General features: G+C 48.7%; 1 protein-coding gene across 5 annotated transcripts in view; it reads left to right on the top strand.

Moving 5' to 3' along the window:
- Positions 1 to 27,935, top strand: part of CACNB2 (calcium voltage-gated channel auxiliary subunit beta 2) — a 195,176-nt gene that overhangs the window by 83,233 nt on the left and 84,008 nt on the right. Inside the window, exon 1 of one of the 5 annotated variants that reach the window (XM_072154207.1) lies at positions 19,943 to 20,235. The exons of the other annotated variants lie outside the window; for them this stretch is intronic. Coding sequence (XP_072010308.1) covers positions 20,203 to 20,235 — 33 coding nt within the window. The 5' untranslated portion in view covers positions 19,943 to 20,202. Of the gene's footprint in view, positions 1 to 19,942; positions 20,236 to 27,935 lie in introns of those variants that run through there. 5 annotated transcript variants of the gene reach the window in all.

Raw genomic sequence — 27,935 nt, 5'->3', positions numbered from 1 at the left:
AGCCTGTGAGCCCTGCTCCCTCCCACCTATAGAGAAAGCCTGTGAGTCCTGCTCCCTCCCACCTATAGAGAAAGCCTGTGAGTCCTGCTTACTCCCACCTACAGAGAAAGCCTGTGAGTCCTGCTCCCTCCCACCTATAGAGAAAGCCTGTGAGTCCTGCTTACGCCCACCTACAGAGAAAGCCTGCAAGTCCTGCTCCCTCCCACCTATATAGAAAGCCTGTGAGTCCTGCTCCCTCCCACCTATAGAGAAAGCCTATGAGTACTGCTCCCTCCCACCTATAGAGAAAGCCTGTGAGTCCTGCTCCCTCCCACCTATAGAGAAAGCCTGTGAGTCCTGCTTCCTCCCACCAATAGAGAAAGCCTGTGAGTCCTGCTCCCTCCCACCTATAGAGAAAGCCTGTGAGTCCTACTCTCTCCCACCAATAGGGAAAGCCTGCAAGTCCTGCTCCCTCCCACCTACAGAAAAAGCCTGTGAGCCCTGCTCCCTCCCACCTATAGAGAAAGCCTGTGAGTCCTGCTCCCTCCCACCTATAGAGAAAGCCTGTGAGTCCTGCTTACTCCCACCTACAGAGAAAGCCTGCAAGTCCTGCTCCCTCCCACCTACAGAGAAAGCCTATGAGTACTGCTCCCTCCCACCTATAGAGAGAGCCTGTGAGTCCTGCTCCCTCCCAACTATAGAGAGAGCCTGTGAGTCCTACTCTCTCCCACCAATAGAGAAAGCCTGCAAGTCCTGCTTCCTCCCACCTACAGAAAAAGCCTGTGAGCCCTGCTCCCTCCCACCTATAGAGAAAGCCTGTGAGTCCTACTCTCTCCCACCAATAGAGAAAGCCTGCAAGTCCTGCTCCCTCCCACCTACAGAAAAAGCCTGTGAGTCCTGCTCCCTCCCACCTATAGAGAAAGCCTGTGAGTCCTGCTTCCTCCCACCTATAGAGAAAGCCTGTGAGTCCTGCTCCCTCCCACCTATAGAGAAAGCCTGTGAGTCCTGCTCCCTCCCACCTATAGAGAAAGCCTGTGAGTCCTGCTTACTCCCACCTACAGAGAAAGCCTGCAAGTCCTGCTCCCTCCCACCTACAAAGAAAGCCTATGAGTACTGCTCCCTCCCACCTATAGAGAGAGCCTGTGAGTCCTGCTCCCTCCCAACTATAGAGAGAGCCTATGAGTACTGCTCCCTCCCACCTATAGAGAGAGCCTGTGAGTCCTGCTCCCTCCCAACTATAGAGAGAGCCTGTGAGTCCTACTCTCTCCCACCAATAGAGAAAGCCTGCAAGTCCTGCTCCCTCCCACCTACAGAAAAAGCCTGTGAGCCCTGCTCCCTCCCACCTATAGAGAAAGCCTGTGAGTCCTGCTCCCTCCCACCAATAGAGAAAGCCTGTGAGTCCTGCTCCCTCCCACCTATAGAGAAAGCCTGTGAGTCCTGCTTACTCCCACCTACAGAGAAAGCCTGCAAGTCCTGCTCCCTCCCACCTATATAGAAAGCCTGTGAGTCCTGCTTACTCCCACCTACAGAGAAAGCCTGCAAGTCCTGCTCCCTCCCACCTACAAAGAAAGCCTATGAGTACTGCTCCCTCCCACCTATAGAGAGAGCCTGTGAGTCCTGCTCCCTCCCAACTATAGAGAGAGCCTGTGAGTCCTGCTCCCTCCCACCTATAGAGAAAGCCTGTGAGTCCTACTCTCTCCCACCAATAGAGAAAGCCTGCAAGTCCTGCTCCCTCCCACCTACAGAAAAAGCCTGTGAGCCCTGCTCCCTCCCACCTATAGAGAAAGCCTGTGAGTCCTGCTCCCTCCCACCAATAGAGAAAGCCTGTGAGTCCTGCTCCCTCCCACCTATAGAGAAAGCCTGTGAGTCCTGCTTACTCCCACCTACAGAGAAAGCCTGCAAGTCCTGCTCCCTCCCACCTATATAGAAAGCCTGTGAGTCCTGCTCCCTCCCACCTATAGAGAAAGCCTATGAGTACTGCTCCCTCCCACCTATAGAGAAAGCCTGTGAGTCCTGCTCCCTCCCACCTATAGAGAAAGCCTGTGAGTCCTGCTTCCTCCCACCAATAGAGAAAGCCTGTGAGTCCTGCTCCCTCCCACCTATAGAGAAAGCCTGTGAGTCCTACTCTCTCCCACCAATAGGGAAAGCCTGCAAGTCCTGCTCCCTCCCACCTACAGAAAAAGCCTGTGAGTCCTGCTCCCTCCCACCTATAGAGAAAGCCTGTGAGTCCTGCTTACTCCCACCTACAGAGAAAGCCTGTGAGTCCTGCTCCCTCCCACCTATAGAGAAAGCCTGTGAGTCCTGCTTACTCCCACCTACAGAGAAAGCCTGCAAGTCCTGCTCCCTCCCACCTATATAGAAAGCCTGTGAGTCCTGCTCCCTCCCACCTATATAGAAAGCCTGTGAGTCCTGCTCCCTCCCACCTATAGAGAAAGCCTGTGAATATTATTAGTATTTTATCATTTATTTGTAAATGGCAGAACACATGTATAAAAAGCAACTTGAATCCTACTTCTCCCCATTGCATATAGTATAACTATCCATACACTACGTCTGACACCCACAGCTGCAGCGCCTCCCCCTCCCTCCTGTTCTCCTTCATTCTCCTTTATTTTCCAAGTACAAAAACATCCATTTTCCCATATTTCCCTCCTGTCAGTCACATAATTGACATAGGGAAATTCCGTCTCGCCAAACGAAATATTTTTTCTTTTTTTCTTCATTCCCTCGCTGTTTACATTTGGTTCCTGTGTGTTTGTCCCATAAGTAGCGCAGGCGATTACCCTGTGAGATATATTAACCATGCGACTCTCCCGTCACAGGATGACGCTTATTTACAGATTCTGCTCCTTGAGAAACTTTCTCTTGGACTGGGTCGTCTAATAGTCGTCGATTCACTTGGGTTCTAAGATAATTTGCGCACATTCCGGAGCGAGCCGGGAGCGCAGCCAACATTCCATGGTGTGCGCTGCTCACAACATTAGATTATACCTCGCTCCTGTATAATATATCAGTAATTAGGTCTCTTTCGCTTCCACTCACACAGAACATTCTTAAGATTCATATTCTGACCTTATGTTCTTGGTCTTTGACCCTCGGTAATTGGCCGGGGTTAGATCGGAGAACATTAAATAAAGGGGCGGCTCTTGTTACGTAACGTAGAGTATTTCAGTAGGTCTTAGTTACATGGAGAAGTAATTCCTTAAAACTAATGCGAAAAAGTGGCGCAGGTGCTGTAACAACCAACCAAATTTGAGCAAAGGCTCCTTTAACAGTGAGTGAGGCAAAATGATTAAAAGGGGTTGTTCAAATTTTTCAACTTATAACAAGTTGATCCGCAAGATTCCAACTGCTAGGACCACCATGATCACGAGAAGGAGACCCCCAATCAGGATTACTGGGAGTCCCATTCATGTAATCGATGGGGCCCCAGCAGTCAGACCAATCATCTTGTTATAATTTGAAAAATTGGGACAACTCCTTCAGTCATATTAAAAGGTTTGTCCTCAAATCTGATTGGTTGCTACAGAACCTGCACCACTTTTTAGTGAAAAGTTGGGACAACCCCTTTACTAACCCCTTAACTAACCACTTCCTGTGTTTTTAGAACTGAGTATGCTGATTAGTCTCTACATGCAACCACATCCTCCTCCTTCCGTACACACAAGGCATCACATTTCCTACTCGAAGGGAACCTGTCACCAGCAATGGGCCTAATAAACCACTACCAGAATATTGTCAAGCAGCATAACACCTTCTAGTTTTTGTTTCTTTCATGGACCAGTGCGGTGACATTATCGAGAAAAACAACTTTGAAGTGAGATGTAAATTGGTTGTGCAACACCCTCGCCGATGCAATGGCGAGGGAGTGTTTGCGAATAAGCCCCCCTAGCATGTCACCACATCACACAGGGGACATTGCAGTGGTTAATCCTGCCTGGCAAGGCAGAAGTTAATCTGTATATGATGTAAGAGTCTGTTATCCAATAAGATGTGTTACATCCTGTCTCTGAGAAGTAATTGGAGGAGCAGCCACCACCTGACCAAAGGGAGGTAATAAAACTCCCTGGCCAGGAATGTTCTAGAGAAGTCTCCCCCCAGAAGGGAGAAGAGACCAGTCCTAGTCAGACCCTCTGGGTCTGCAGGACACAAGCAGAGAGTAGTTAGCTGAGCAGTAGCTCAGAGCCTCTAGCACACCAGACCAGAGCAGGAAGAGCCTAGCCCCTGCCTGAAGTGGAGATAGTAGCTCAGAGTTAGTGAGGAAAGGGGTATCATCCTACCTTCAAGGGTGATACCTGAAGATATCCAGGATCAAGCTGAAGCATCCTATTAGGACACAGCTGCCTCCCAGCCTGCCATTGCATCCAGGCTGGTGATCTACATCCTGTGGCTCCCTCCAAATACCTCTCCAGTACTCCACCATCTTGTTAAAGGCACGTTGCTGATGTTCCTGTCGGTTCCAATAAAGAACTGTAAGTGTTTCTGTTCAACCTCTGCCTCCGTCTGGTCCCTGCTACTACTCCTGCCCTCATCACCGGCACCCTGTCCATCACCCAGAGACTCACACTCGGGACATTAAGGGGTTGCCCCAGGGAGATCCGCTATAGCAGCCTCTCCCTCATCTTTTCTTGCCAACACCACCCTGCTGGAGACCTGCCAGGCGGTAGGACAGCCCTCCGGTTCCCCCGTACCAAGCACCGTGACAATAGCGTGCTTAGGCCGCAACCGCCAGCCACTCCGGTACCGCGGGCCCCGGCTGTCTCCAGGCCTCACCTCAAGGGCTAGGCCCCGGTGGGGGATGTTGCAAGTCGCGTCACGAACAGGATTGATACTTCTGTGCCTTATTACGGCATTAAAGACTTTCCTTTATTAAAAAGACTGTGCTGCCTAACCCTGCTGCCATCCGGGTTTAGGCCCAAGACTTTGTGTGCTTCGGGACTGAACTGTGTTAATGCTGCCACGTGCTGTCGAGCGCCGCTCCAGCACTCAAGAGGTTAATCCTTGCAAGAACTGTGTCAGCTCTGCTACATACCTTAGAAACTGTGGCGCAGCAAGTAATTCCAGCCCGCCAAAACCTTCACTGGCGGGAAACCCAGACGACACACCAAGCTCCACCCACGCGCGAAGGGCGCGAACCCCGCCTCCTGTGGCGCAGGAAAAATGAGAGCCCGCCACAGCTCTTGGCGGGAAGGACTTGGACTCCTCCCACTGGATCGAGGCGGACTTCCTGCCCCACCTCAGAGAAACGCCAGAATTCAAGTGGATTTTGGACTGTGAGGACAGCATCATGTGGGGTCCTCCGCCCTTCCCTCCTGTGGAGCGTCCTGAGTTCTTTGAAGTGTTGGAGACCATGGTGGTGGTCTCTGCGCAGCCGGTCCGGAGGCCCTTTGCTGGGCACCGGCTGCATCGAGGACTGACCCGAGCATTCGTCACCCGGAGGTATGTCCAGACGGTGACGGAGTACCCAGTACCACCCGGGCGGTTCCTCGTACCTCTCCCGGTTACCATACCGGTACCGCAGGCCCACGTGGAGGCGCCACGTGGGGAGGCCCCGACTCCTGTCGAGCCAGCGCCTGGGCCTACTGCTGCTGTGCCACCTGCTCCGAGGCCTACTGTTCCTGCTGTTCGGCCTGCTAGCCCTGCTGTGACGGTTCCTGATCCTCCGGCTGCTCCTGCTCCTGTTCCGGCACCTGCCCGACCATCACGGAGATCCGAGCCTGCACCGCAGCCACGAGCCCCAGCATCGGCACCTCCGCAGCCTCGAGGCCGAGGTGAGGCCGCCCGCCAGCGACTCCGGGACGCTGTCTCGGAGCAGCGACGCCGTGAGAAGGAGGCCCAACGCTACATGGCCGGCCGGTCTACAGCTGGAGCCTGGGTGGAAAAGAACCGCACCACCGGCATGGTCCGGTTCTTCGATAAACAGCGTGGCTATGGCTTCGCCACTCAGGACTACACCGGACGGGAAGTATTTATACCCCGACGGTCTGTCAAGAGGCCTGACCTGCCAGAGAGCCAGCACAACCTGAAGCCAGACGAGTGCATTGAATTCTCCCTGCAGGAGGGGCCCCGAGGACCCTGGGCGGCTGGTGTGATCCGGATCCCCGACTCCGATGAGGACCGCTACCCATCATATGACGACTGGTATGAGGACGACGAGTGGCCGGAATCTCCGAACACCTCTTCTTCCTCGGCTGCGAGTCCCCGGGCGGTGACCCACGTGAATGCCCCATCCACAAGAGTACGGGTCCCATTGCCATCCATGGGCCGGGCATGATCCAGGGCGCCACCCCCACCGTTTCCCCTGCCGGGAGCATTGCCAGGTCCCGCGACTCTTCTGTGGGAGAAGACATCCCGGCTAGCGAACCTTGTCCGGAGGTTCCGTCTAGGCCCACATCTCCCCTTGCCGGTTACCAATGGGGTGATGACCCGGCCCCGGAAGAACCGGAGCTGGAAGGAGCTGCGGCGCTGCCGCAGGTCCCCGTTTATTTCTTTCTGGACCCCTCCGTGGTCCCTGGCTCAGTTGAGCCCCCGGCTGGAACAGCCGACACCCCGGGCGACAGCGCTCCTCCCCCTGAAGGTCCGGAGGATGTTGCTGCACCTGCAGTACCCGCTACTGCCACCGGGTGTCCTCAGCCGGCACCTACTCCCGCTGAGGATGCACAGGATTCCCTGCTGACTTTGGATCCTGTCCCTGCTGAACCCAGCGAAGGTGCATCTGACTAACCCCTGAAGGGCTGTAGCCCTCTCCAGGTACTATGTCCATTGTACATATTGTATATTCCTGTCCTATTCCACAAGAGCCAGAAACTGTCCTGAGACTCTTACCCTTATTTATCTCAGTCAAGAGATTATACACTGTCCTGTGCTATGATAGCACCCTTCCTCTGCCACAGCAGAGATTTCTTCAAAGGACTCTGTCCCTCTGCATATAGAGGAGACGCTTTGCATCTCAGTGCACTTTTCCCCACATCAAGGGCTGTACCCAGAAGATGGACTTTGTTACTAGAGACCTTCTGAGAGACTTTTGCCAGATACTACCAGGAAAAGTTGCCACTTTATTTATTATTATTTTGCACTTAATGCCTCCCTTGTAGGTATGGACATTATGCTTGCACCTTTTTTATGCCTTTTCCTTTTCAGGTAAAGAGACATTTATTCTGCTACCCTGAGTAGCCTATCTACCTCTGTAACGTTTGTAACGTTCAAGATGTGTACCCATTGGGCTCCTAAGCCAATGTGAATTTACCAAATGTTTGCACACTGTCATATATGCCAGTAGTCTGCATTAACCCTTTCATAGGCTTTTCAGGTTGTAGTGTGGCTGTGTCGGACCGTCTTTTTGTGTAAAACACTGATCGCTACCTGATCCCTCAAACCGAGGTTTGCACGTGGGAGTAGTCCGTAAACTGCGGGTCCTTCGGGGACCGGGGGTGTTACAGAGTTAGCACCTGGATGCCACCCATACATGGGTAAGGATGCCAGTCAGGAGGTACTCGTGTCACATATGCTAACGCAATGCAGATATACACACTATATATTTGCCGCCAGGGAAGAAGTGTTGATATAACAAATATACCGGCCTTGGTGCAAGGAGTGGATTACAGGACATGACACCACACCTTTCCTACTGTACAGTTCGGTTTAATGGCGTCAGTGACCAACTGTCAAGCACTTACATGTTTTTGTCTTAGTCCGACACCAACCCAGGTGCCTGTCTCCAGGACCATGGGCGGTTTGTCCCTACACCTCACATAGCCTGCACTTCCTAGAAGTGCCCTTAGCCCCCTCTGTGCCCCAAACCATCTGTAGTCGAGCCGAGGGCGGCTCTTTCAATTGCCCCCGGGGTATGCAACACCCTCGCCGATGCAATGGCGAGGGAGTGTTTGCGAATAAGCCCCCCTAGCATGTCACCACATCACACAGGGGACATTGCAGTGGTTAATCCTGCCTGGCAAGGCAGAAGTTAATCTGTGTATGATGTAAGAGTCTGTTATCCAATAAGATGTGTTACATCCTGTCTCTGTGCACTGAGAGGTAATTGGAGGAGCAGCCACCACCTGACCAAAGGGAGGTAATAAAACCCCCTGGCCAGGAATGTTCTAGAGAAGTCTCCCCCCAGAAGGGAGAAGAGACCGGTCCTAGTCAGGCCCTCTGGGTCTGCAGGACGCATGCAGATAGTAGTTAGCTGAGCAGTAGCTCAGAGTCTCTAGCACACCAGACCAGAGCAGGAAGAGCCTAGCCCCTGCCTGTAGTGGAGCTAATAGCTAGGTAGTGAGGAAAGGGGTATCATCCTACCTTCAAGGGTGATACCTGAAGATATCCAGGATCAAGCTGAAGCATCCTATTAGGACACAGCTGCCTCCCAGCCTGCCATTGCATCCAGGCTGGTGATCTACATCCTGTGGCTCCCTCCAAATACCTCTCCAGTACTCCACCATCTTGTTAAAGGCACGTTGGTGATGTTCCTGTCGGTTCCAATAAAGAACTGTAAGTGTTTCTGTTCTACCTCTGCCTCCGTCTGGTCCCTGCTACTACAGCTGCCATCATCACCGGCACCCTGTCCATCACCCAGAGACTCACACTCGGGACATTAAGGGGTTGCCCCAGGGAGATCCGCTATAGCAGCCTCTCCCTCATCTTTTCTTGCCAACACCACCCTGCTGGAGACCTGCCAGGCTGTAGGACAGCCCTCCGGTTCCCCCGTACCAAGCACCGTGACAATAGCGTGCTTAGGCCGCAACCGCCAGCCACTCCGGTACCGCGGGCCCCGGCTGTCTCCAGGCCTCACCTCAAGGGCTAGGCCCCGGTGGGGGATGTTGCAGTTGTATAAAGTCAACGAGGCGGAGAGTTTAACACTGAAGTCAAGGTGGGGGGCTCTGAATGTCTCCTCCTCTGTAATAGAAATCAGACATCAGGAGATCTGGTTAGTGATGTCTCTGGATGCAGGACCATCAATTACAGTGAAGGAGCTTTCTGAGGAAGAGAGAGCTTGACTTCAGTGTTAAAATCTCCGCCTCCTTGACTTTATACAACCAATTTACATCTGACTTTAAAATAGATTTTCTAGATGCTGCCACCACACTGGGTCATGAAAGAAACACCATCTGGAAGATGTTCAGCTTCTTGACAACATACAAGTAGTGGTTTATTAGATCCATTTCTGCTGACAGGTTCCCTTTAGCTTTCCTTCTTAGATGCACAAGCAACTTTTATAATACAATGTGATTGAAAAAATCTACAGCTAATAGATGTCTATGGAGAGGAGATGCGAGGAAGCGGAATAAGGAGGAATAAGAAGAGCTGCATATAGACAGAACACACTTATATGCTTAAAGTACATTTGAGTTTTTGAGAAGTAAATTAAGCTGTTAAAGGGGGAGGGAAGGATTAAAGGAGCCTGATAAGTCGAGAAAGAAGCATTTTCATCTGATATTACAAAGTATATTATATTCACTTGTGCTATTGATTAATGAAAGAAAAAATGTTGCAGTCATTACACTTTAAAGGAATTCTACACGGATGCAGAAACATATCTTGTTTAATCCCTGAGCTGAGTGGTTTTGCTGAAAAAACTATTATTAAATTATGATAATGAGGCTCTGCCGCTCCTGTGCTACAGCTCGGTGCTTCTCCTCTTACCCTAATTATGCACTGCTCCAGAGAACGCTGTATTCTCTGTGTTGTCCCTGACAGGCAGAAGTAATCGATTGCTGCACCTTCCCCCAGCTGCTGTGTATAAGTCATCCAGCTCAGAGCTCCATGTGTAATGTGTTTTATGTAGGCACCCAGCTTTCCCAAGGTCCTGAATGTTATAATAATTTTTTCAACAAAAACACTCAGCACAGGGATTAAACAAGATATGTTTCTGCATCAATGTAGCTGCAGCATTCTCAAGGTATGTTTGGTTCATAATGCATCAAATCAAATGGTAGGTTTCCTTTAAGTGACATATTTAGTCATACTCGTGTCTATTTTTGTTGCACAGATACATCTACTTGGCAGAAGTGGTAGGAGGCACCTTATAAGGATTGTGATTATACATCCAGACTTGGTTCTGGAAGTTGTACACGGGATATAACATGAAAAAGGGACGTCAAATACAAAAGGAAAGCGCTCGGAATGCAAAATGTGAATAGCGTCTGTCTCCTGCGGATTAGGGCTTGCGATGTAGATGTATTTCACATATTATTCCCCCAGAGCATGGATAGTGTCTGTCCTTACCGGTTATAATACCGCAATGTTGCGTTATAATGCGGAGGATGAATGAAGAGCTTTATTTAGAAATTCAGAAGTGGACAGAGACAGCTCCTGCTTCATCTCTTGTATCTAAAAACCGGGAGGGGATGTAGCATCTTCAGCACCTTGTAGTGGAGCAAAGTATCTCAATGGGCCCCACTTAAGGGGAGGTTGTACGTCTGATTTCAGGTGTTCCTCTGTTATTCTTCCTGGAAATGAATGAGCTGACTGCCATGTGATACAAATGTGGGATTTGTCCCTATATAGTCCAGTCAATCCTAAAAGTGCCTCGGCTCTATGCATGGACACTTACTGTGTATTTATTTGTTATGACTGTTTTAAAGGGGTTGTCCATAGGATACAGCAGGGGATGAGTGATCCCTGAAGCAACAATGTGAAGGCATAAAATTGACTACATTCAAACTGGAATAAGGGATTTTTATGATTTTTGCTCCCAGTAGTGAGACTTAAAGGGAACCTACCACCACAAATCTACCTATAAAGGTAGATTGGGTGGTAGGTGGATCATTGGGACGTGAGGATAGCCCTTTTAAGGGCTAATCCTCACGTCCCTGCACTTTTTTGAGAACTTTAATTTGATATTTATTCAAATGTACTTATGTGGCTACCGGGGCGTGGAGTAGCCGCTTATGAGATTACACGAGGCGGCTACTCCACGCCCCGGTAGCCACTTTACTCCTCCTACTCACCCATCTTCGGCGCGCAGCTCCGCGTAGCTGCGCGCCCTCGTCCGGCGAGCCTGCCGTCTGCGCATGCGCAGAAGAGCAGGCCCGCGCCTGTTTCGGAGTTGTGACCGCGCAGGCGCGGGCCTGCTCTTCTGCGCATGCGCAGACGGCAGGCTCGCCGGACGAGGGCGCGCAGCTACGCGGAGCTGCGCGCCGAAGATGGGTGAGTAGGAGGAGTAAAGTGGCTACCGGGGCGTGGAGTAGCCGCCTCGTGTAATCTCATAAGCGGCTACTCCACGCCCCGGTAGCCACATAAGTACATTTGAATAAATATCAAATTAAAGTTCTCAAAAAAGTGCAGGGACGTGAGGATTAGCCCTTAAAAGGGCTATCCTCACGTCCCAATGATCCACCTACCACCCAATCTACCTTTATAGGTAGATTTGTGGTGGTAGGTGCCCTTTAAAGGGAACCTATCTCTAGATTTTACCCCACTAAACTATTAGTCCCCTCAAGTAGGTAATCAAGTGTAATTTCTAAATTCCCTAAATCCAGAAAAAAATCTCAGGCAAATATGATTCTTGTCATCTCATTTTCACATGAGATGAGTCAAGTTTAGAGGCTGCAGGGGGAGTGTCGCTTTAGAAGCCCCTATGTTCTGTACCATCGTACCTAGAAACATGCATATTGGGGCAGATTTACTTACCCGGTCCTGTCACGATCCAGTGGCGCGTTCTCCAGCGAGGATTCGGGTCTTCCGGCGATTCACTAAGGTCGTGCACCCGATGTTCACTAGGTGTCGCTGCTGCGCCTAGGTCCGCCGGAGTTCTTCTCGGTGCATGTGAGTGCTTGATTTTGCGACACACTTCGTTTTTTAAAATTCCACGGCTTTTCCGAATTCGTTGGGTTTTCCATCGGCCACGCCCCCGATTTCTGTCGCGTGAAAGCCCGCGCGATTGCGCTGAAATCCTATCGCATGCTCCAAAATCCCGTCGGAATTAGACGGAAAAAATCGGGAAACCCGACGAAAGTGCGGCCGCAGAGCCCTTAGTAAATGAGCCCCAGTGTGTCATATTAAAGATAAGAATCTTATCCCAGAGATCCCATTAAGCTTATGATTCTGTGAGATACAGAACTGGACATACAGGAACATAGACGTGACCTGAATCTTTATCTGCAGCTTGCATGTCTTCCTACGTCTTTAGCTGCCTGTACCTGGTTCTGTAGCTCACAGAACCACAAGCCTAATGGGATCTAAAAGATGAGATCCTTATCTTTAACATGACATGTTTCTAGGTACTATTGAACAGAAGATAGGAGCTTTTACAGTGACACAAGCCTAAACTTGACTCATCTAGTGTGAAAATGAGCTGAGAAGAGTCATGTTTGCCTGACATTTCATATCCTATCTGATAGGCCTGGAAGTTTAGTGGGTTAAAACCTAGTGACAGGTCACCTTTAACGCCCATCTTGTGATATTGTGGAGCGCTCTGTGTATGGGTGACATGGGAATGGCACTATTAAAGGGTCACTCTAATCATAGGGCACTTTAATTGCGGAGATGTGGCAGGGCAAGATTGAGGAAAGAGCATTTCAGAATAGGTGTCAATGTGCTGGAGCTATAGAGGTTATTGTGCTGGAGCTATATGGACTTATTGGGGCTCATTTACTAAGGGTCGCGCCCAGCACTTTCGTCCAACTGTTCGCCGCTTGGCTTGGACAGGTATTTAACAGGGGTCTCTGCTGGGATTGTGTCGCACGTGATCGGATTGTGGCGCGGCTGCACTGGTTCTCCATGCGACAGTAATTGGGGGGGCCGTCGGACGGTCCGACTGATTCGTACTGAGCGCGGGATTTAACTTTCAAATTGTGTCGCGCTTATGTGCTCAAGGAAGAAGAAGGTGAACTCTGTCGGACACATGCAGGATGTGGGGAGCACGATCTTAGTGAATCGCGACACTGTGCATTATAAACAGACAATGCAATTTCGGTGAACTCCGGAGACGGGTAAGTAAATGTGCCCCATAGTGTTGGAGCTATAGGGGTAATTGTGCTGTGGCTGTAACCAGGTATCCTTTAGTTTTAACATGTAGAGGTATCAGCGTCATTGACCTGGGAATAAAGGTGTCACTGTGTCAGTATTATAGGGTAAGAAGGTCATTTATCGGACAGCTAATCCGACATCCGCCAGACACATATATATTATATTATACATTTGTTTTCCATATGGAAACCCAGGATCACATCACAGGTATGTGAAACAGGATTGTTTCATGACAATGGGGCACCTTCACTTACTCGGTCCAGTCGCGATCCAGCGGCGCCTTGACCGATGAGGATTTGGGTCTGCCGGGATTCACTAAGGTCCGTGCGCCCGATATCCAGCAGGTGTCACTGCTGCGCCGAGGTCCACCGGAGTTAAAATAATTTTTTTAATTCCGCGTTTTTTCCGAATCCGTCGGGTTGTCCGATGACCCCCCCCCAATTTCTGTTGTGTGAAAGCGCCAAAAGCTGATTGCGTGCACCAAATTCTGGGCAAATCTGAAATCGCCGGGAAACCCGACGAACAGTGTGCGATATGGACCCTTAGTAAATGAGCCCAATATATTTCAATTTTTGGGGAAAAAAATTGGATTTCAGACAATCCCTTTAAGAAAGGGGAACCTTATAGGCAATAAATGCATTTTTAAACTTCCACAGTGTCATATGTCATACATGAGAAAATCCTCCTAACCTACTGTACGGATTTACACTGATGTCACCTCCTCTTGGACACCATGGTGGATTTCCTTATAGAATAAATGGAATATTTAAAGTAGACTTTCCACCAAATCTAACACTTTGCATCCTATTAGATAATCCACTCCAATGATTTGGGTGCAGTTGAAAATGTTTCACTAGCTCCCACCGTTCCCGAGTAATCAGCACTGTAAGTTTTAGTATTAATATTACAGTTATGCTTTCCAGTGTCAAATGGGCGGTCCCAGGGTGGCGAAACGGACCAGGACCACCCACCTGACAGTCAAGAGCAAACTTAGCTATGAAACTAATGATGCTGATTGTTTTTTAATGATGGCATTTAGGGAACAAATTTCAACTGCACCAGAGTCAGTGGCTCTATAAGGGCATGTTCACACAATGATGGAAAATCCACAATGAAATATTTATCTCATTAAACATATTGGAGATGATGCATTTATTTTTGTCAGGAGCAAAGAAGACACAACACATCCAGTCTGTAGTGGATTATAATATAGGCGATTTGGGTGGCAGCCGGGGGCCCAAGCCTTCTAGGGGGCCATGATCACCAAAACCATGAACCAAGTTTAATACTGAGAAGGACCTTCACCCATGAAATCCTTGTACATCTGTTCATACCCTCAATACACATTTACACAAGAGCCATTGCAGGACCCTTGAAGGTCCTCCAGAGGTCCTGAAACTGCAGATTGAAAGTAGCAGAAGGGACAGATTCTCCATTCACCCAGAAGCTGATTCTAGTATCAGATATAGGAAGTGATCGCAGACTTTTAGGGGCTATAATATTCATACAGCCCAGGGCTCATGGTGGTCTTAATCTGCCCGTGCGTCCAATATTCTGAACAAATCCTGTGTGGATTCTGCAAGAATTATGGGTCTTGTTGGTCGAACTCCACGTCAGAAAACTTGACAGCAGAGTTTGACGCAGAATTTCTGGTTGAAAATCCGTGTCAAATTTTCCTGTGTGCACATTCCCCAAATATTGAGTCATCTTTAAAAACAGGTTCTGATACCATTCATGGTTTGGGTGGAGGAACCACCACTAGGATGTGTTTTATGGTGCCATTGTTTTAAAATCTTTTTTTTAGGATAAAAACATGAATTTTGAAGATGATCTTACATATCTCTTACAAGCCTAGAAGGAGCCTAGATGACTATACATATACAGGGGCAGATTTACTTACCCGATCCATTCGCGATCCAGCGGCAGGTTCTCCGACGCTGATTTGGGTCTTCCGGCGATTCACTAAGGTAGTGTGCCCGATGTCCACCAGGTGTCGCTGCTGCGCTGAAGTCCTTCGGAGTTCACTGGAGTTCACCAAGCTATCCTGGGTGCAGGTAAGCGCGTGTTTCGGGCGACACATTTTTTTTTTAAATGCAGTTTTTCCAAATCCGTCGGGTTTTCCGTCGGCCACGCCCCCGATTTCCGTCGCGTGCATGATGATGCCGGTGTGCCACAATCCGATCGCGTGCGCCAAAAACCAAATTAGTAATTTTCGGGCAACCCGACGAAAAGACCCTTAGTAAATGACCCCCAATCTGTGTCTAGATGCTAAATCTGGAGGACTATACATATACTGTGTGACCGAGGAGATAAAAATCAGCTTAGAAAAACGGCGTTTACCTTTAATTCTTCGTAGCAATAGAGCTAATGAAGTAACCTTAAAGGGGTATTCCAGGAATCTGCATAATTCATATACAAGTGGGCACACAAAATATAAGCTAATGTGTAATTAGTTGTTGTTAAAAATTTTGCTCCCCTTAGCAGAAAATGCTGGTGACATGCACTGTAATGAAGAATTAAAATGCTACCGGCCCTTTAATCAGTCCGTTAATTTCCTCCGCGCGGTCCGTCGCAGAAAAGAAGATGTCCGCTGGTCACATGTCCACATCACATGTCCTGTACCTGCCTGGGCAGGGTCATGTGATCACCACTACGTTTGGCGGTAGTCGGTTGGTTGCAGTGCATCCAGTATGGCCAGTGTTGTGGTGATGGCAGTTACACTTCATTACTATGGTAACAGAGCAAGAAAACCTGTTACATCATCACTGTTAGCAGAGCATAAGTGGTAGGAGGAGTTACTGAGAACTAAAGGATCATGGAACTTGTAGTTTCCAGTGGCGGCCATCTTAGTGATAACTCCACCTACTTTAGAGAGGCCATAAATTTTGTAAATCATAAAATCATATTATTTTAGCTCCGTTTTGTGACTAATGACATTGAGTATTGTTGTATTCATTTATTTATATCATCAAGGGTTTTTGTGTCAGACGTTGATATTCCCGGAATACCCCTTTAAGCTACTTAGTGACTTTTAGTGTAATTAAGTGTCTGCAGCCAATGGCAAAGGCTGGGGAGATAGAAAGGCCTTAAAAGTCAGAGGTCAAACAGCTTCAGGGATAAAGGTCATAGACGTCGGATGGAGTTACAACGACCACTCTGTCTCCATTGCTTATTTTGCAATTGTGTTGTAAACCACATGGAAGAGGTAGTGGAAGAGAAATTAGATTTTGGCTTCTTTTTCTTATACTGAGCATAAAAAGCTAATGGGATATGAGAGAATTGTATGAATACAAAGCTACACTCATGAAATATAAAGGCATTGTTACAGTTCTGCTATTACTAAAAACTTAAACATAGAGTGTGCTGATAGATTGCCCTTAAAGGAAATCTACCATTTGATTTGGTGCATTATGAACCAAACATACCTTGAGACTGCTGTAGATACACTGATGCAGAAATATATCTTGCTTAATACCTCAGTTGAGTGGTTTTGCTATAAAAAAACAATTATGACATTCAGGACCTTGGGAGAGCTGGATTGCAGGCTTCTTGCAGTACATAAACACAAGCTGTCTGCAATGTCCCGACAGGACTAATCAACCTGAGCTGGATGACTCATGCACAGCAGCTGGGGGATGGTGCAGCGATTGATTACTTCTGCCTGTCAGTGATTACATCATTCTCTTGAGCAGTGTAAGAAGAGAAGCGCTGAGCCAGCCACAGGAGCGACAGAGACTCATTATTCTGAATTGTATCATTGTTTTTTCAGCAAAACCACTCAGCACAGAGATTGAACAAGATATGTGTCTGCATCACAAGGTATGTTTGGTTTATAATGCATCAAATCAAATGGTAGATTTTCTTTAAGCCCCCGGAGCTCTGGTGGGATAGATGTCGCTAGAAGTGTCTGGCAGCAGCTTATTTCCTTTTGCCATGTTATTATAAAGTGTGTAGGTTTATAGGGGAAGTTGTGGGGCACAGCCGCAGCATAAGACAGACCTAATCCTCATAGTAAAACCTCTTACAAAGCACTTTGAGCTGACACATAGACGGCAGATTGCTTTCTGATGTGGACTTCCTTTCATCTCTGGAATCTGTAAAATACCACATTTACTGCATAAACACAAGAGGACAGATCCATTGTGTAATGCGTCAGTCTGACAATCTGCACTTGTCATGATGAGAGGCAAGAAACTCCCTATTGTGTAATGTGTAGCTATAGATACTATTATAGTGGACTCTTCCTGAACATGTCCTGTAAGTAGGGAGGGCACTCTGCATTTTGTTATCCGGTGATCCCACTGTAATGTTATATCACCTGGTGACCCCCCAGTATTATTATATCATCCGGTGATCCCCCAGTACTATATATCACCCGGTGACCCCCCAGTACTATTATATCACCCGGTGACCCCCCAGTACTATTATAATACCTGGTGACCCCCCAGTACTATTATATCATCCGGTGACCTCCCAGTACTATTATATCACCCGGTTACCCCCCAGTACTATTATATCACCCGGTGACCCCCCAGTACTATTATAATACCTGGTGACCCCCCAGTACTATTATATCAACCAGTGACCTCCCAGTACTATTATATCATCCAGTGACCCCCCAGTACTATTATATCATCCAGTGACCTCCCAGTACTATTATATCATCCAGTGACCCCCCAGTACTATTATATCATCCAGTGACCCCCCCAGTACTATTATATCATCCAGTGACCTCCCCAGTACTATTATATCATCCAGTGACCCCCCCCAGTACTATTATATCATCCAGTGACCCCCCCCAGTACTATTATATCATCCAGTGACCCCCCCAGTACTATTATATCATCCAGTGACCTCCCCAGTACTATTATAACACCCAGTGACCCCCCCAGTACTATTATATCATCCAGTGACCTCCCAGTACTATTATAACACCCAGTGACCCCCCCAGTACTATTATATCATCCAGTGACCCCCCCAGTACTATTATATCATCCAGTGACCCCCCCAGTACTATTATAACACCCAGTGACCCCCCAGTACTATTATATCATCCAGTGACCTCCCAGTACTATTATATCATCCAGTGACCCCCCCCAGTACTATTATATCATCCAGTGACCCCCCCCCCAGTACTATTATATCATCCAGTGACCTCCCAGTACTATTATATCATCCAGTGACCTCCCAGTACTATTATATCATCCAGTGACCTCCCAGTACTATTATATCATCCAGTGACCTCCCAGTACTATTATATCATCCAGTGACCCCCCAGTACTATATCATCCAGTGACCTCCCAGTACTATTATATCATCCAGTGACCTCCCAGTACTATTATATCATCCAGTGACCTCCCAGTACTATTATATCATCCAGTGACCCCCCAGTACTATTATATCATCCAGTGACCCCCCCCCAGTACTATTATATCATCCAGTGACATCCCAGTACTATTATATCATCCAGTGACCCCCCAGTACTATTATATCATCCAGTGACCTCCCAGTACTATTATATCATCCAGTGACCCCCCAGTACTATTATATCATCCAGTGACCTCCCAGTACTATTATATCATCCAGTGACCTCCCAGTACTATTATATCATCCAGTGACCTCCCAGTACTATTATATCATCCGGTGACCTCCTAGTACTATTATATCACCCGGTGACCCCCCAGTACTATTATATCATCCAGTGACCTCCCAGTACTATTATATCATCCGGTGACCTCCCCAGTACTATTATATCATCCAGTGACCCCCCCAGTACTATTATCTCACCCGGTGATCGCCTAGTACTATTATATCATCCAGTGACCCCCCAGTACTATTATATCAACCGGTGATCCCCCAGTACTATTATATCATTCTGTGATTCCCCAGTACTATTATATCATCCAGTGATCCCCCAGTACTATTATATAAACTGGTGACATCCCCCCCCCCAGTACTATTATATCCCCCAATATTATTTTATCACCTAGTCATTCCCCAGTACTTTTATATCATCCGATAATCCCCAAGAATTATTAGATCATCTGGCGATCCTCCAGAACTATTATATTATCCCAATGATCCCCCAGTACTATTATATCACTCAGTGGTCCCCCGGTACTATTATATCACTCAGTGGTCCCCCAGTACTATTATATCACTCAGTGGTCCCCCAGTGCTATTATATCACTCAGTGGTCCCCCAGTGCTATTATATCACTCAGTGGTCCCCCAGTGCTATTATATCACTCAGTGGTCCCCCAGTACTATTATATCACTCAGTGGTCCCCCAGTACTATTATATCACTCAGTGGTCCCCCAGTACTATTATATCACTCAGTGGTCCCCCAGTACTATTATATCACTCAGTGGTCCCCCAGTACTATTATATCACTCAGTGGTCCCCCACTACTATTATATCACTCAGTGGTCCCCCACTACTATTATATCACTCAGTGGTCCCCCAGTACTATTATATCACTCAGTGGTCCCCCACTACTATTATATCACTCAGTGGTCCCCCACTACTATTATATCACTCAGTGGTCCCCCAGTACTATTATATCACTCAGTGGTCCCCCAGTGCTATTATATCACTCAGTGGTCCCCCAGTACTATTATATCACTCAGTGGTCCCCCAGTACTATTATATCACTCAGTGGTCCCCCAGTACTATTATATCACTCAGTGGTCCCCCAGTACTGTTGCACAGTGATCCCCAAGTATTGTCATATTATCCCAGTGATCCCTCTGCACTATCCTATCGCCCCGTGCCCCCCACCATTACTCCCTACTACATTGCTGTGAATGAGGTTTCCCTGTAGTTCTCAGTGAGTGTTCCTGGAGTCTATCATCACTCTGGAAAGAGGAGGAAAACTTCTAAGAAGTTTGTGAAAGTTCTAGCAGCCCGGGAGCAGCCAATGAGCTCGTCCCCCCCACAGCATGTGACCACCTTCATTTACCAGAACCCTGCATTATTCTCCCAAGTAAATCCTCCCATCCCTGAGTAACGGATATGTTCTTCCCAGGCTATGCTGCTCCGAGCCCTCCGCAGCCTGTTACACTGCGCTGACTGCAGCCTGACATTGCCGTCCATACGTGGAGCGTATATATAGACGCAGTATTTATTTGGAGAGGGGTCGAAGCGTGGGAAAGCGACATCTCTCCCAGTTTTCCAGCTGTACCACAACAAAAACTCTTTGTCCGTCGCCTGATGGAAGTGCTGGCTTCCTAGTTTATTTGCTGGGGGACTACAGCAATGTACCTCTATGGTGGCGAGGAATCCGATGAGGTAAGAGCAAATTCGCTTTCTGAGCGCCAATCCTCAATTTCTCTGATTTATTTTTGTATTTTGTATTTTTGAGTATTTTTTATCCCACCCTCTCACTTTAATAATACTTCAAGTACTAATGCAAACAATGAAGACGGAATACAATTCTAGGACTGCAGTGAGGACTGACACACACTGCGCCAGACGCATTGGATGCACATGCACTTAACAATGGGGGCCGTATATTCCGTTAAGGGTCAACGGAAAGCTGGGTGACTACTTTAAGAGTCAGTCCAACCTTATTAGTGATTTTCACAAATTGGTGTCTTATATATTTAAGGAATTTTGGGAAGCAGTATTATTATTTTTTTTTTTCCTTGTGGAAAATTTGGCATCTGGCTGCAGAAAATTGTGTAATGTTAGTAAATTTTTACTTCTGCAGCTCCATGATGTATTCCTTGAAGTTGTAGTTTGCACCGTGTAGGGGTTGTCACGTGATTTTATGTCAAAAGGGTTAATAATATGTGTATGGCTTCAATTTACTAATATACTATAAAAGGTGTAAAATTTTGACCTCTGAACCCTAAAGCTCCTCCTACGGGGCACTCTGTGTTTGGAGCTGATGGTAGGGCCTTAATATGAGAGAAGGTAGAAGGCACGTCCACCCCTAGGCCCAGGGGTCTTAGGGACCTATAAGAGGTTTCCATTGCATTTGGGGTAACTGGGTACATCTAGTGACTTTATATAGGGGGGGGGGGGGTCAGTCAATGGTGCAACTAGTAGACCTACATTGTCTGCAGGGGTAACCCTAATTATCTGCTGCCTGAGGCAAACTATAGAACTGTGCCCCCTCCGCCCCATCCAGAAGTAATATATCAGGTTATTTTTTAGTAAGTGGGTTCTCTATGCAGTGTCTCACACCCCTGCTGACGTTAGGTGTGAAGAGGCCCTAATTATAAGTGTCATGTCCTGCTCTGTAGCAGGTGACTGCTCCTCTAATGCTGTCCCTTCATTTTGCTGCAGGAGGTGCCGCCTGAGGCAAGCGGCTCGACCCGCCTCTTGGCTGGTGCATCCCTGATTGTCTGGTTTGATGATGACATCAACCTGTGCGAGGGTACACCTTGCCTACCATCATATAAGCTAATTCGAGATGTAACCAATCACAACCCAGCTATCATTCCTGACCCCACCTTTGCAGCATGAAAACTGAATCGTGATTGGTTGCTACGAGCTACAAAGCAGTTTGACCTCCCAGGTCCGCCATGTTGTTGTGGACACCGCAGTAGTCACTCCTTATATTGCAAAACGCAAATCTTTTCTGATTTCTTCCAGAATATTAGAGTAATTACTTTACTCCAAGGTTATTACAGTTCATTTGGCCGCAGATGCTACCAATGTGTTTGCGATGTTCCCTGCCTTTTGCTGACCCTAGCGGTTTATATTTATGTATGAAGATAACCTATAGATAGAAATCTGTTTTGTACAGATTTGTAATCTGTATATTTATATATTTATATTTTTATAGAATTCACTGGAATTCCATAGTTTTATATGGACAGATTTTTGTTTCTATATCCTATTGGTTTCGGTGATAATATCAGGTTTGTCAGGGAATCAGAGGGAAATAACCTGTAGATAAGCAGCGCCGGGTTATAGAGCAGCTGCTTATCTCCGTCCATCTAATATGCTTGTTCAGCTGAGCAAAGCCGCGCTAATGGAGAGGCTGGCATCCTGACAGCTATCCTGTGTTTACTGTACAAGCTGTAAAATATTATAATCCTAATAAATTAGGGCCCTTCCGTTCCCCTATAAAATGACATCTGATTGGTGGCATACAGAGGTATTAATACAGTAGGGGTTGCCAATACAATTCTCGCTAAAGCATCCCTGATATCCACAACATGTACCATTCCCATGGAATATCATATGGGTAACAACTAGAGATGAGCGAACACTAAAATGCTCGGGTACTCGTTATTCGAGACGAACTTTTCCCGATGCTCGAGTGCTCGTCTCGAATAACGAACCCCATTGAAGTCAATGGGAGACTCGAGCATTTTTCAAGGGGACCAAGGCTCTGCACAGGGAAGCTTGGCCAAACACCTGGGAACCTCAGAAAAGGATGGAAACACCACGGAAATGGACAGGAAACAGCAGGGGCAGCATGCATGGATGCCTCTGAGGCTGCATAATCGCACCATTATGCCAAAATTATGGGCAACAGCATGGCCATGACAGAGTGACAGAATGAAGCTAGATAGCATCTAAAACATCCAATAATTGACCCTGACACTATAGGGGACGGCATGCAGAGGCAGCGGCAGCAGGCTAGAGAGTGTCATGGCGACATACCCTAAATGGACTCAGGCTTCAAACCAATGGGTGGCAGAGAGGAACCAAAGGAGGTGAGCAAGAAGCGCTCAAATAATATCGGTACATGATAAAAGTTTGCCAGTATATTTTGTGGATTACACAGCAGGGTGGCGACAAAGTTAACATGGAAGCCATGAAAACAACCCAAAATTCTGCCTGACACAGCTCGTTTGATAAGGGGACGATGTATGGAGGCAGTGAACTAGTAGTAGATTAAAGGTGCTGCAGTTAAAACTATGTTAGTTGGATCTTGGCATGGAGCTGGCGCTCCGCTGCCAGGCGAGCTTTCGCCAATCCAAGCCCCTGTCTCTAGGCTACTCCCCAAACAGCACTTCTAAGAACCTTTTGTATAAGATCAAGTGTATTAGCGTTCTTATAAGTTTAGGATATGCCGGGTGAGGGGAATGTAAACAGATGCGCAAGAAGCGCTGAAATAATATCCCTAAATGGTAAAAGTTTGCAAGTATATTTTGGGGATTACACAGCAGGGTGGCGACAAAGTTAACAACTTTGATGTGGAATGCCCTGTAATAGCTCTTGGGCGGTGTGCCTTTTATCGCCTAGGCTCAGCAGTTTCAGCACCGCCTGCTGTCGCTTAGCGACGGCACTGCTGCTGTGCCTAGAGCTACCGACTGATGGCGCCATGCCCACGGATGGTAATTCGGAGGAGGAGGAGGTGGAGGAGGGGTGGGAGGAGGTATAGTAGGCCTTTGAGACCTGGACCGAGGTAGGCCCCGCAATTCTCTGCGTCGGCAGTATATGACCAGCCCCAGGGTCAGACTCGGTCCCAGCCTGCACCAAGTTAAGTGTAGTAGCGTTCTCATAAGTTTGGGATATGGCGGGTGAGGGGAATGTAAACAGATGCGCAAGAAGCGCATGATGCGCATGGAGCTGGCGTTCCGCTGCCAGGCGAGCTTTCGCCAATCCAAGCCCCTGTCTCTAGGCTACTCCCCAAACAGCACTTCTAAGAACCTTTTGTATAAGATCAAGTGTAGTAGCGTTCTTATAAGTTTAGGATATGCCGGGTGAGGGGAATGTAAACAGATGCGCAAGAAGCGCTGAAATAATATCCCTAAATGGTAAAAGTTTGCCAGTATATTTTGTGGATAACACAGCAGGGTGGCGACAAAGTTAACAACTTTGATGTGGAATCCATGAAAACAACCCAAATTTCTGCCTGACACACCTCGTTTGATAAAGGGACGATGTATGGAGGCAGCTATATGGACGACTTTTGGAGGTAGCAATGGAGACAACGTGTGGAGGCTGCTATGGAGACAATTTAATTTGGATAGTGCCTGTATGTGGCAGTCCCAAACATTTTTCAAACCAGAGGAGCAGGTAGGTGGCCCTCCAGTAAAATGGGATAGATTGAGTGCCTGTATGTGGCAGTCCCAAAAATGTTTCAAACCAGAGGAGCAGGTAGGTGGCCCTGCAGTAAAATGGAATAGATTGAGTGCCTGTATGTGGCAGTCCCAAAAATGTTTCAAACCAGAGGAGCAGGTAGGTGGCCCTGCAGTAAAATGGAATAGATTGAGTGCCTGTATGTGGCAGTCCCAAAAATTGTTCAAACCAGAGGAGCAGGTAGGTGGCCCTGCAGTAAAATGGAATAGATTGAGTGCCTGTATGTGGCAGTCCCAAAAATTGTTCAAACCAGAGGAGCAGGTAGGTGGCCCTGCAGTAAAATGGAATAGATTGAGTGCCTGTATGTGGCAGTCCCAAAAATGTTTCAAACCAGAGGAGCAGGTAGGTGGCCCTCCAGTAAAATGGAATAGATTGAGTGCCTGTATGTGGCAGTCCCAAAAATTGTTCAAACCAGAGGAGCAGGTAGGTGGCCCTGCAGTAAAATGGAATAGATTGAGTGCCTGTATGTGGCAGTCCCAAAAATGTTTCAAACCAGAGGAGCAGGTAGGTGGCCCTCCAGTAAAATGGAATAGATTGAGTGCCTGTATGTGGCAGTCCCAAAAATTGTTCAAACCAGAGGAGCAGGTAGGTGGCCCTGCAGTAAAATGGAATAGATTGAGTGCCTGTATGTGGCACTCACAAAAATTGTTTCAAACAGAGGACCGGGTAGGTGGCCCTCCAGAAAAATTAAATGCATGAAGTACTATAGCAAGAGCCAGTGGGCCCTGTCAAAAAATAGCCAGTTTCCTCTGCTTTACTGTACAAAGAGGAGGAGAAGGAGGAAAATGAGGAGGAGGAGGAGGAGTGGATCAATTATTCAGGTTGAGCTTCCTTCACCTGGTGGAGATTGGAAATTCTGAGAAATCCAGCCTTTATTCATTTTAATAAGCGTCAGCCTGTCAGCGCTGTCAGTCGACAGGCGTGTACGCTTATCGGTGATGATGCCACCAGCTGCACTGAAAACCCGCTCGGACAAGACGCTAGCGGCAGGGCAGGCAAGAACCTCCAAGGCGTACAGCGCCAGTTCGTGCCACATGTCCAGCTTTGAAACCCAGTAGTTGTAGGGAGCTGTGTGATCATTTAGGACGATGGTATGGTCAGCTACGTACTCCCTCACCATCTTTCTGTAAAGATCAGCCCTACTCTGCCGAGACTGGGGACAGGTGACAGTGTCTTGCTGGGGTGACATAAAGCTGGCAAAAGCCTTGTAAAGCGTACCCTTGCCAGTGCTGGACAAGCTGCCTGCTCGCCTACTCTCCCTCGCTACTTGTCCCGCAGAACTACGCACTCTGCCGCTTGCGCTGTCAGAAGGGAAATACTGTTTCAGCTTGTGCACCAGGGCCTGCTGGTATTCATGCATTCTCACACTCCTTTCCTCTCCAGGGATGAGAGTGGGAAGATTTTGCTTGTACCGTGGGTCCAGGAGAGTGAACACCCAGTAATCGGTGCTGGAATAAATTCTTTGAACGCGAGGGTCACGGGATAGGCAGCCTAGCATGAAATCTGCCATATGCGCCAGAGTACCAACGCGTAAGAATTCACTCCCCTCACTGGCCTGACTGTCCATTTCCTCCTCCTCCAACTCCTCCAACTCCTCTTCTTCTGCCCATACACGCTGAACAGTGAAGGACTCAACAATGGTCCCCTCTTGTGTCTCGCCAACATTCTCCTCCTCTTCCTCCTCATCCTCCTCCACCTCCACCTCCTCCGATATGCGCTGAGAAACAGACCTCAGGGTGCTTTGGCTATCAACAAGGGAATATTCTTCCCCCGTCTCTTGTGACGAGCGCAAAGCTTCCGACTTCATGCTGACCAGAGAGTTTTTCAACAGGCCAAGCAGCGGGATGGTGAGGCTGATGATGGCGGCATCGCCACTGACCATCTGTGTTGACTCCTCAAAGTTACTCAGCACCTGACAGATATCAGACATCCACGTCCACTCCTCATTGTAGACTTGAGGAAGCTGACTGACCTGACTACCAGTTCTGGTGGAAGTTGACATCTGGCAGTCTACAATCGCTCTGCGCTGCTGGTAAACTCTGGATAACATGGTCAGTGTTGAATTCCACCTCGTGGGCACGTTGCACAACAGTCGGTGAGCGGGCAGTTGGAGGCGGCGCTGCGCTGCCCTGAGAGTGGCAGCATCTGGGCTGGACTTCCTGAAATGCGCACAGATGCGGCGCACCTTCGTGAGCAAATCAGACAGATTGGGGTATGTCTTGAGGAAACGCTGCACTATCAGATTTAACACATGGGCCAGGCATGGCACATGTGTCAGTCTGCCGAGTTGCAGAGCCGCCACCAGGTTACGGCCGTTGTCACACACAACCATTCCCGGCTTGAGGTTCAGCGGTGCCAGCCACAGATCAGTCTGCGCCGTGATGCCCTGTAATAGCTCTTGGGCGGTGTGCCTTTTGTCGCCTAGGCTCAGCAGTTTGAGCACCGCCTGCTGTCGCTTAGCGACGGCACTGCTGCTGTGCCTAGAGCTACCGACTGATGGCGCCGTGCCCACGGATGGTAGTTCGGAGGAGGAGGTGGAGGAGGGGTGGGAGGAGGAGGAGGCATAGTAGGCCTGAAACACCTGGACCGAGGTAGGCCCCGCAATCCTCGGCGTCGGCAGTATATGAGCAGCCCCAGGGTCAGACTCGGTCCCAGCCTCCACCAAGTTAACCCAATGTGCCGTCAGCGATATATAGTGGCCCTGCCCGGCAGCACTCGTCCACGTGTCCGTGGTCAGGTGGACCTTGTCAGAAACGGCGTTGGTCAGGGCACGGATGATGTTGTCTGACACGTGCTGGTGCAGGGCTGGGACGGCACATCGGGAAAAGTAGTGGCGGCTGGGGACCGAATACCGAGGGGCGGCCGCCGCCATGAGGTTGCGAAAGGCCTCGGTCTCTACTAGCCTATAGGGCAGCATCTCCAGGCTAAGCAATCTGGAGATGTGCACATTAAGGGCTTGGGCGTGCGGGTGGGTTGCACTATATTTGCGTTTCCGCTCCAGCGTCTGGGGTATGGAGAGCTGAACGCTGGTGGATGCTGTGGAGGATCGTGGAGGCGACGATGGGGTTTTTGTGGCAGGGTCCTGGGCAGGGGGCTGACTAGCAGCTGACACAGGGGAAGGAGCAGTGGTGTGCACGGCCGGAGGTGAACGGGCTTGTTGCCACTGAGTGGGGTGCTTAGCATTCATATGCCTGCGCATACTGGTGGTAGTTAAGCTAGTAGTGGTGGAACCCCTGCTGAGCCTGGTTTGGCAAATGTTGCACACCACAGTCCGTCGGTCATCCGGTGTTTCCTTAAAGAACCTCCACACTTCTGAAGATCTAGCCCTCGCCGCAAGAGCCCTCACCACGGGAGCTTCACTAGTTGACAGTGGCGCTGATGCACCAGCTCTGGCCCTGCCTCTCCGTCTGGCCCCACCACTGCCTCTTCCAACCTGTTCAGGTCGAGGACTCTCCTCCGTCTCAGAAGCACTGTGTTCACCCGGCCTCTCAACCCAGCTTGGGTCTGTCACCTCATCATCCTCCGATCCCTCAGTCTGCTCCCCCCTCGGACTTCCTGCCCTGACAACAACTTCCCCACTGTCTGACAACCGTGTCTCCTCATCGTCGGACACCTCTTTACACACTTCCACTACGTCAAGAAGGTCATCATCACCCACAGACTGTGACTGGTGGAAAACCTGGGCATCGGAAAATTGCTCAGCAGCAACCGGACAAGTGGTTTGTGACTGTGGGAAGGGTCCAGAAAACAGTTCCTCAGAGTATGCCGGTTCAAATGCCAAATTTTCCTGGGAGGGGGCAGACTGGGGGGGAGGAGGCTGAGGTGCAGGAGCTGGAGGAGTGGCGATTTCGGTGACATGGGTGGACTGCGTGGAAGACTGACTGGTGGTGGACAAATTGCTCGAAGCATTGTCAGCAATCCACGACATCACCTGTTCGCACTGT

This window comes from Engystomops pustulosus, chromosome 5, assembly GCF_040894005.1.
Source record: "Engystomops pustulosus chromosome 5, aEngPut4.maternal, whole genome shotgun sequence".
Lineage (NCBI taxonomy): Eukaryota > Metazoa > Chordata > Amphibia > Anura > Leptodactylidae > Engystomops > Engystomops pustulosus.
The sequence above is the reverse complement of the archived record's forward strand: the minus strand, read 5'-3'. Positions and strand labels throughout refer to the sequence as shown.